This window comes from Fragaria vesca, linkage group LG2, assembly GCF_000184155.1.
Source record: "Fragaria vesca subsp. vesca linkage group LG2, FraVesHawaii_1.0, whole genome shotgun sequence".
Taxonomy (NCBI): Eukaryota; Viridiplantae; Streptophyta; class Magnoliopsida; order Rosales; family Rosaceae; genus Fragaria; species Fragaria vesca.
In genome coordinates, this window is record NC_020492.1 from 13,172,516 (window position 1) to 13,182,979 (window position 10,464).

General features: G+C 39.5%; 2 protein-coding genes across 2 annotated transcripts; both read right to left on the reverse strand.

Moving 5' to 3' along the window:
* Window positions 1–507: 507 nt before the first annotated feature.
* On the reverse strand, window positions 508–3,269 carry LOC101302526 (G-type lectin S-receptor-like serine/threonine-protein kinase At1g34300-like). The gene has a single exon (XM_004292445.1). It carries the CDS (start codon window positions 3,267–3,269, stop codon window positions 780–782), a length of 2,490 nt encoding a protein of 829 aa, XP_004292493.1. The 3' UTR covers window positions 508–779.
* Window positions 3,270–3,948: 679 nt separating this feature from the next.
* LOC101302809 (GDSL esterase/lipase At4g16230-like) lies at window positions 3,949–7,523 on the reverse strand. Its single transcript, XM_004292446.1, has 6 exons — window positions 7,373–7,523; window positions 5,316–5,659; window positions 4,730–4,963; window positions 4,391–4,640; window positions 4,235–4,285; window positions 3,949–4,136 (listed from the first exon to the last, which is right to left on the reverse strand). The coding sequence occupies exons 1-6, from the start codon at window positions 7,521–7,523 to the stop codon at window positions 3,949–3,951; spliced, it is 1,218 nt and encodes a 405-aa protein (XP_004292494.1).
* Window positions 7,524–10,464: the final 2,941 nt, after the last annotated feature.

Here is a 10,464-nt window from a genome sequence, read left to right on the forward strand (position 1 = left end):
TTACCTCTTGTGTTGGAAACACTTAGGACTATTTTTTTTTGGGTTTCAGTTTTGTTGTATTAGTATATTCGTACGTGGATGATCAGATCAAAATAATGCATATTAGTTGCTCAGTTCACTTGCACCTTGGTGCGTAAAAGAATTTTCGGACAAATAAACCAAAAAAAACAAAATGCAAGACCTAGGAACTCCCAATAATATGCACAAAACCATAACAATACACACAAAACCATAACTTCTATAAAACACAAATAGACATGCAATTCATAATCAAGCTCACGTAGAGATGCAAACTGTAATCTACATCGATTCATTGCCTAAGCCCTCAACTTCAATTGAACCCTATAGTTTAATGCCTTCAGCCCTAAGCATTTATCAATTTACTTCCTGCCGGCCAAATCCATCTCGTTAAGTCCAGCACATTTATCAGTGTGATCCATCAGATACTCGAGGGTAGCAAGTAGGACATGCAGATTCTACAATATCAGTACTCATTAGCGGAATTTGGGTTTGTAATGATGGTACCAGCGATATTCAGTTTCAATCATCACTCATTGTGCATAATTACATCTTTCATGACTCAGCTCAATCTGGTCTTCTACAAAGATAGTGTAAAAGAAACTATACTACAGATATAAACAATTTTTACATGACTGCTAGTGAAAAATCACGCCTTATTCTTAGATGGGGGAACACATTACAATCTGGCTTTGCAGCTGTACGGAAATGGATTCATATCCAAAAATGGTTCTTCTATGCAGATGATGTAGAATTGAGATTCAACTCAGGTCTGACTGTATAAGGGATGCAGTTGCCTTCTCCATTTTTCTAACCTGTTCAGAAGGCGACGCTCCTGAAATTTGAAATGATGAAATTGAGGAGGGAGCTACAAGACTAGTGCTGGTTCCACATACAGGCCCTTCGATTATAGCCCTTGGGGATGGGGGTTTCCCTATCTCCGTAATTCCTTCCAGCATTTGTACAACTTTTCCCATCATTGGCCTATGAGATGGCTGCTCTTGTATGCACCAGAATGTTACCTGAATTGCTCTCATCACTTGATCCATATCAACATCTTGGTCAGCTAGCCTTTTATCGATGATTCCCCTGATATTACCCTTCTCAAATTCGTCAAAGACCCATATGGAGAACTTTTTCCTCTCTGTCTCTTCAGAAACTTCAAAATTCCTTCTCCCACTAACAATCTCTAGCAGAACCATACCATAACTATAAATATCAGATTTGGAAGTTATTGGCAGATTTGCTAACCATTCTGGTGCCAAATAACCTCTAGTCCCTCTAACACTGGTCAAAGTTCGGTACCTGTGGTCCTTTGGATTAACAAGCTTTGCGAGGCCAAAATCAGATACTTTGGAATTGTAATTCTCATCCAAAAGAATGTTCTCAGGCTTTATATCACAATGCACAATGCAATCTCGGCACTCCTCGTGAAGGTATGTGATTCCCCTTGCAGTGCCAAGGGCAATCTTGAATCGATTCTCCCAACTTAAGAATTTTCCTGACTGCTCTTCTTTGGCAAAAAGGAAATCATCAAGGGACCCATTTTTCATGAACTCATATACTAAAAGCCTATGACGGCCCTCTGAGCAGAAACCAATCAGCCTCACTAGATTCAAATGATGGGTGCTACTAATTGTTGCAACCTCCATCCTAAACTGCTTTTCTCCTTGCTCAATCCCCTCGAGTTGCTTTACTGCAACAACAGTTCTATTAGCAAGAATTCCCTTATATACAGCTCCAAATCCTCCGGCTCCAAGCTTCTCCTTAAATCCTTTGGTTGAGCGCTGGAGTTCTTTGTATGAAAACTGAACTGGCGCGCCAGAGGCATACTCAAGAAGAGCATATTGAGCAGACAATGCACCAAAGCTTGGACTGTTTCTGCAAAACCACCACCAAAGACCACCCTCCAATGCCATCAAACCCAAAAGGGAAGCGACAACCACAAGAACCACTATCCATGCCCCCATCTTCCAACCCTTTTTCTTGCCAGAACTATCCATTGAAGAGGGCGGATTTAGAACCACCGGTCCACAAACCTTGATATAGGAACTGCTAGTCAAAGCTGGACTGTGATACCCGCTGAGATAACCTGGTGTCTTGTAGTAACATAACCCTGTGCCATCAGACAAAGATGTTGAAGCATCACAAGGATTATTAACAAGGCAGTTTAATCTACAGGCTGATATACCCACAAAGAAAATCTGTGAATCCGTCTCGGGAGGGTAAGTCAAGAACCGAGTATGATCCAAATCCAGCATAGTCACACTCTGAGGACAGTCCTCAATCTCCATCTTCCTCCTACACCCTTGCCTGCTATCCTTGGGATCCACCGGCTCGAAATTAAGAGAAGGGCAGCCACAAACAGGATTGGAATCATTATAACTGCAAATTCCCATATTCCCACAATAGCCAAACACCTGACACTGATCAGTAACAGCTGCCCATCTCTCGGTTTTAGTCCCGCTACCTTTAGCAGAGCTATAAATCCTTACATTCCCATCACTCTCAAGCTTCAAGAACCTCAGAATATCACCAGCCTCAGCATAATCATTACTATAAGCAACAATAGCAGCAGTGGGCAGCTTGGGATCAGAAATGGTCAAAATCCCAATAGGCTGCAATTCTAAATTAGGAGAAGTCAAGTTGGGGGTATTGCTAGTAACAGAGGAGTTCAACCCTTGATTCCAATACACAATAGTATCGTTCCACAACAGAGTCAGATTCCCATTCTTAATGAGCTTGAACGAATACATACCCGATCGCAAAACCTTACCCACAGTGAAGTTCTGGGACGGCACGATCGTATCCGTCGGGTTGTCGAAGCTGGACCAGACATCATCGGTGCCGTTACGGAGGATAAGGTTGCCGGAGTCGTCGAGCAGGGCGGAGGAGACGCCGCGGCCGGCGGTGTTGGAGTCCCAGACGGTGCGGTTGGAGCCGTCCACGAGGCGGAGGGAGCCGGAGGAGAGGAAGTGGAGGGCGCCGGCGGAGTCAACGGAGCCGGCGGACCAGATGGGAAGGGCGCCGGAGTAGGAGATGGCGGCGAGGAGAGAAGGGGGTGAGGTGGGCGGGTCAGCGGGGAAGAAGCCGAAAGAGAAGGTGGAGTCTGGGGAGGACCAGGTTTGGTTGGGATTGGAAGCAAAGAGAGAAGAGCCGGGTGGGATTGTGGCGGCCCAGATGGGTTTGGTTTGGAATAGAAGAAGACAGAAGAGAGGGAAGAGCAGAAGGTGGGATTTCTTGATCGCCATTTTGGGTGGGTGCTCTGTTGAGGAAGGAAGCTCCAGTTTAGTTAGTTCAAGGAGGAAGAGAGGGAAAGGAAGACTTTGACTCAGAATTCAGAAATGGGAGGGTGGGACTGACTAGTCCTTCCACTTCTTCTTCCGACTTCCTATGTTTGAATGTGTGTTTCTTCTTTGTCTCTGTTTTCTCTCAGACTTTTAACTCTTCTAGAAGACTAGAACATCACCAAGAACAAGTCCCTGTTCGGGCTTGCCGTGCTGCACTGAGAAGACTCGCTTATGAAATCGTTGTAAGAAGTGTTAGAAAATATTGAGACAAATAACACTTGGATTTAATTTGAGATGAATAACAAGAAATACATTATGATATCTGTGTCTTGTTACCTATTGAGAATGTAACATTTTTACCTTCATAGTCCTATGATGTTGATCTTAACTATCTAATTACAGAGGTGGTTTGCAAGAATTAACATCAACATTATATATTGTACAACTCAGTAATATTTACTTCAGATTGCTTCTTATTTGATCAGAAGTTCAGCACCTCAAACCCGACCAATACCGGTCTTTGAACCTCTCCAACGACTTGAGTAGCAAATACACCAAGAAAGCTACAAAACTATTGGGGAAGACTCTTATTTAAACATGCACGTTGCAAAACTAGAGGGGAATAGGAATTAGCATATGATTAAATTTGAAGCCGGACGAGTTGGCTGACATTGATGGGGTAAGCATCGCCCTGGAGAGTAGAAGCATACGCCTTGGTTGCTATTTCAACATTTACAGCTTCTGTCGGATGCAACCCATCAAAATACATATAAGTCGTCCTATCTACACATGTCTTCCCACCTCTATCGCATGATATTCCATTTCCACCTGCACATTATGCATATATAACGATTCAATGATCACCACGACGACGATGGAGATGCCATTGTTTAAGCTAAGGAAAAAAGAAAAGGAAAGGTTAGCACCTTGAGAGACCAGGGAAACTGCACAACAAGGGTTGTGTGTGTCTTTAAAGCCTGTAATGAACATAAGGCAACACAAGACATAAATTAGAATATACAATATGTAATGTTGCATCAAAATTTGAAAGCACGTACCGATACTGATGAAATTAAAAGTACCTGTTCTGGAAGGAGGAGACTGTGTTAGATTAGATATAATGTTATATTGGTTAACTAAAACGAAATTGAAGTCAGATAAGTGAGCTTTGAGAGAGTCAAGCAATGTCTTCAAGCGAGCGTTGTAGAGCTCGGCTGCGTAGTTGAGACCTGAAGGAGTGCCAATAATATTTGGCCTGGTAATCACAGGACTATTGCCTAGTGGCATTAGCGACGTTACAACAAATTTACGACCTCCCAGACTGTACAATTTCTGCAACAACAACAAGATAACAAAGTCTAAACATCAAACAATGTCAATATTTGATATATGTCTGCATGTTTCTCAACGCACGTCCTTACCTGGAGTTTCTGATCAAGAGAGGCTATGAGATTTGCAGTGAAGGTTTCAATACTGATAAGGAGGTACAATTTCCTAAGGAAATAGTTGAGCATGTAATCATTTCCACCAACTCCTACAACAATCAAGTAGCTCGGTAGCGATTGAGAGCTATTGCACCCTAGCTGTGCTTCTAACTCTGCCAGTGTCACCACCTCAAAGTCCATAATTTGTTGACTCAAGCTCGTTGCATTACCCTGAAATTTATTTCAAGAAATTAAAACTAACCAGCAGTTTAAATATCTATGCTAGTGAGACATGATACTCTTATGCATGCTATGTATCTGCTAGCTCACCATGCATGCAACTGATGGTTTATACAAACTAGCTAGCAAGCACAGGCTTCATGTGAAAACTTTTAATGTTCGTCTACATATGAACGTATGGTTGTGGATAGTTTACAAATCATGAAAAACTTTTAAGTTATTTATCAACAAGAAGAAATTAAGCTAGATTAGGAGGAAGCGCATGATAGGAGATGAGAAATCAAAACTAAGATTGAGTCATGAGCTGATGATTAATTGAAAGGAGATGTTATGAAATACGCACCGCAACTGATCCTGTATCATTAAGGATACCAGAAGAGCCGGAGGCATGGTTGACACCATGAAGAATTTTACTTCCTTTAGCGGAGGGGTCTTGAAATGGTGGGATTAAGGGAAGCTTAACCTGATCACAAAGGAGATCAATCACATTTTTACTGTTTGTGAATCTCCCAGAAGTCCCATATGGGAAGTCGATTCCATATGGCAAGTAATTGGCTTTGGACGTGGTTTCCAAGTAGTTATTGTTGCCATTGTCCACCAGAGAGCTTCCGAACACAAACATCCCTCGAATCGTATTGTCACTAACATCTTGTATGAAGTGACAATCAACAGTAGTGCCTGCGAAAGCTGAAGATACAGAAGCAAATATCAGAGAAAGATACAAACACACCAGTTTTGAAACTTTTTTTGGCATATTGACCCAGAAGAATCAAGCAACTTCTTGAGAGAAGTAATAATGGAAATATATGGATGTATGATGAAAAACATGATATATATATATATATATAGGATCCCTCCCGATCTCTAGAAATAGTAAAAATAAGAGATCGCTTAATAGAAAGGTGTATATATATATATATAGGAACAAGGTCTAGAACAATAAAGTCCATAATGCAACCCAATCAAGAATAAAAGTCAAATGCATCTTGCCTTCGACTGCCTAACTGTTTTTATTCTTATTGTTATTAATTCTGGGGATATGCGATGAAGATGAAAGACGCGAGAGGGGATATGGGATGCAGCTTATTTTCGGGTTAAACCGGTATGTAGTAGAGGGAAGCAAATCTGCTGTGCCCAAAAACCCTGTGCCAAACATGTGCCACCTACCAAATTCTGACACATGTCTCTACCCAAAACAGAGCTTAACTCTGTTAACCACATCGTTAGTTTTAATAAAAAATGGATAAAAGCAAACTTAATTAAAGATTACAAGAATCAATATTCGACTCTACCTCTTCCTCTTTCCCTCTTTGTTCTTACGCTTCTTTGTTCCTTCTTTCTCTGCTTCTCTGGAAAAAAAAAAAAACCCAGTATATTTCTCCTTCTCTCTTACGACATAGCTGCCGTGGTTTTAGTTTTTCTTCTTGTTCGTCATCTTTATGGCTGGTTTTGGTCGACATTTGAGTGATTGACTGACGAACTCTGTTTTCAAAGGCAGACATATCTTCTGTTCTTGTTTGTAAACCCATCCTAGTTTCGAATCTATGTTCGTCTATCTCTTTTGGCCTCACGAAGGAGAGACATGATTGCGATGAGAAGAACTGAAAAGGTATTACGACGAAGAGGAGGAAGCACTACAAAGATGCGGAGGAGAGACATGATTGAACCTGTTGTGTTTAACTCCCGTAATGAGCTACTGGGCTTTTCTTTTTATAGGTTAAAGTTTGATTTTGACGAGTTATGATTGGAATTGTTGGGATGCTGAAGTGCACATTAGGTATTCAAGAAGTGATGTGAGATATTGCTGGAGGTGATATCTATGTGATTGGGAGAAAGCTAGGTGTGCCTTGGCTTTGGTTTATTCTTATGATGCTGATTGTTTCCTTGGCTGAAAATGATGACAAAACTGGACTCTTCTCAATTTCATATGACAAACCAGATGGTCCCTTGTCTTTGATTAGGCAAATCAGATCATGAACTTACATAGTTACATACTTGCCTCCCTTATATCCTAAATACATGAGTCATGCATTCCAAAATGGACAATTAGCATTCAGTACCCTGAAAACAATCAGTTTTTAGTTTCCTGTAGCTAGAGCAATGAGTCATCACCATATGCATCTATAATTCCTTGCCCTTTAAATAACATGGTTATTTGGGTTTAGCTCAATCAAACTTCTCATCAGTTTTGATCCCATAAGAAATAAAGCATTCCATTCTCAAATTCCGGTTTACAAAATTGATGGGAAAATGGTACATGTCCACTAAATGACATTTACACTGACAAAATGGTGCATCTTCTACAAGGAACAAACAACACTTGTTCAACATGCTCCATTCCAATGACTGGAATCAACTCTTTTCTAACCTTGGAATGTACATAATCTACTTTTTCATTACCTTCAACAGGTTCGAACTCCTTTTCTTCCGCACTATCATCTTCAGCCGAAGTGTTCAAGTCAATTCCATCTAAAAAATCCAACTTTCGACGTGAGTTTGCTTGAATATGAACCTCTTCGCAACTATTTTCTGTGTCCATAAGCTTCAGCATTAAACCAAACAAGAATAAAATGAATATCAGTACATAAAGAATGATATGCATTCCAGAGAGTAAGATGACGAACAAGAATAATATTTGTCATCCACAAATATGAAAACAGAAGATATGTCTACCTATGAAAACAGAGTTCGTCAGTCAATCACTCAAATGTCGACCAAAACCAGCCATAAAGATGACGAACAAGAATAAAAACTAAAACCACGGCAGCTATGTCGTTGGAGAGAAGGAGAAATATACTGGGTTTTTTTTTTTCAGAGAAGCAGAGAAAGAAGAATAAAGAAGCATGAGAACAAAGAGGGGAAGAGGAAGAGGTAGAGTCGAACATCGATTCTTGAAATCTTTAATTAAGTTTTTTTTTTTATCTATTTTTTATTAAAACTAACGATGTGGTTAACAGAGTTAAGCTTGTTTTGGGTAGAGACAGGTGTCAGAATTTGGTAGGAGGCACAGGTTTGGCACAGGGTTTTTGGGCACAGCAGATTTGTTTCCGTAGTAGAGAGAGAGGGAATGATTCTCTCTTCTTCACGGATTCATGTTTATTTTAATTTATTTATGACTTCTTTTTTCATACAGTTCATGGGATTTGGCACCGTGTTGATTCTTTAGCCAAATACTAGACTACTAGACAACAACCAAATTTTGCAATACGAAGACATAAAACATTAATTATAAGGGTTCGTCTACTTGATGTATTAATTGGTACATTAATGTATCTCCAAAACAAAGTAAGAAATGATATAATTTTTAGAAACCATATTATCCAACCTGAAAATGTTATTTACTCTGCAGAGAAACATTTCTGTTATCATTCTAATGTTAGTGCTAGTTACCCTAAAAAATTTTGCAGGTTTGTTAAGCCTATTCGTTGGCTTGCTCTTCCTTCTCAGACACTTAAGCTCAATTTTGATAGATCTATTCAGAATCACTCTGCCTCTTCAGGCTTTGTTTTTAGAGATGCAGATCGTCAACCTGTTTTAGTTTCTACAAAAAATATTGGTCCTAATGATGTACTCACGGCTGGAGCTTATATGTTACATGCGGGTCTATTAGCAGCCTGGATCCATGGTTTTTAGAAAATTTTGGTTGAAGGAGATTCGCAAATTCTTATCAATTCAATGAATGGTACATGTCTTAGCCCTTGGAAGATTCAAGTTTTTCTCAAAGACATTCTCTTCCTTACCTCTCAAATTGGTCGAGAAGTGAATTTTGTGGCGAATGCAATAGCAAAGCTGGGACATCAAATTGGAACACAAGCCGGCCTGGAACATATATATCCCTTCCTCTTGCATGCAGCTAGTCAGGTTTTCTATTTTGACTCTCTAGGTGGTAGTTGTAATAAAGGTTTTGTACTTTGAGGTTATTTTTTTTTATCTTGTCGAAAAAAAAATGTATCTCCAAAAGACTAGTTATGTTTAACTAATGAATAATAGATGGTTAATTTTTTGAAAAACTCTAGTGCTTCTCTAATTTTTTTTTTTTTTTTTGTAAAAATGATATAAATTTAGGCCTCGTTTAGTTCACGGAAAATAAGCATGAAGAAATAAAAGTTGTTCCTTTTTAACGTTTGAGAATGTTGAAGAAAATGAAATACTTTCTTGAATGAAGTGAAAATACAAGGGAAAATAGGAACCATAGGAACCACTTTCCTCCATTAATTACTTGCATTTATTACTTACAATACATTATTTTATTGCTTTATTTAACAACTTTTCGATTGATTTTCCTTATGTTACCAAACATCGGAATGCAAAATTATCGAAAAAATTTATTTTCCTTCTCTTTTCTATTCCGTGGAAAAACAAAAAATTATTTTTCTTTCCGTGAACCAAACGAGACATTAATGGTAGGACGCTCGATCCATCCAAGCCCACCCCCGCCAGTCCTGAAATCACCGCGCCTCCTCCACTCTCTTCGACCACCTCTTTCTCAATCTTCTCTTCTCGATCCATTTAATTTCATTTCAAGAGTATGACTCGAGTTGATATTACCATCATAAGCATCAACCCCAGATGAAACTACTGGTGTTGCAACTGTTGATTCAATTTATGAGAGTTCTTGGGAATTCCTGCTCAACAAGTTCTTGAAAATCGACATGCGCTATGAGTCAAGTAGTAGCGGGGCTCTTTATTTGGCTCCGCAAAGTTTCATCCAAATTGATGATATATATAGAAAGCTGTAAATACCATACCAGTCAACTGAACACATATTACAAACCGGTCTGCTGGACTTTTTCATTCCCTACCAAACTTATAAATATTACCAAGCTATAAAGTCTTACCCAACTTAGCTAAATCCTACATATTAGTACCTCTCTAGGTGACCACGAAAAGAACCATGAAACTTATTATTGGTATTGGTAGTGCAGCCAAATATAGAAGGAAAACAATTAAAGATGATCACTGCCATATATGCACCAGCCTATATTTGGATTTGGATCAACTGTTGGATATTGGTTGGATAAACTTCAGTTTTGAGAGTGGAGACGAATGCCTTGGTTGCTATTTGAACGTTCACTGCTTCAGTTGGATGCAAGCCATCAAAGAAGACATAACTGCTTCTATTCAGGCACACTTGCCCTCCCCTTTTGCATAGGATTCCATTTCCTCCGTTACTTATTGTTGCCACTTCACAACACGTCCCTCTCAAATCTCTGAATCCTGTAACAGTAACCCCATCAAATTTGGACGATACTTAAGCATAGATTATAAATATATAAATATGATTTTTCTCAGCTGCGGACGTCCGCACCAATGGTTTGGTGCGGATTTTCATTTTTTCACAACTTTTCGATCGAATTTCCTCATCTCCACCGTTTAGTATCTAGATAATATTGTGTAGATCATCTCTGCAAAATTTCAGCCAATTTGGTAATCGTTAAGGCCCTCAAACTCAAAAACAAATAGGACGGATGGAATTCTGTCCAGTTCATGTT

Bases quoted from the DNA above. Each gene is read 5' to 3' on its own strand.
- LOC101302526 (XM_004292445.1), bottom strand. From the start codon at position 3,269: ATGGCGATCAAGAAATCCCACCTTCTGCTCTTCCCTCTCTTCTGTCTT.
- LOC101302809 (XM_004292446.1), bottom strand. From the start codon at position 7,523: ATGCTGAAGCTTATGGACACAGAAAATAGTTGCGAAGAGGTTCATATT. The intron at 5,660-7,372 runs GTAATGAAAAAG...CTGTATCTTCAG, and splicing joins GGAGTTCGAACCTGTTGAAG to CTTTCGCAGGCACTACTGTT. The intron at 4,137-4,234 runs GTGCTAACCTTT...CATAATGTGCAG, and splicing joins AGTTTCCCTGGTCTCTCAAG to GTGGAAATGGAATATCATGC.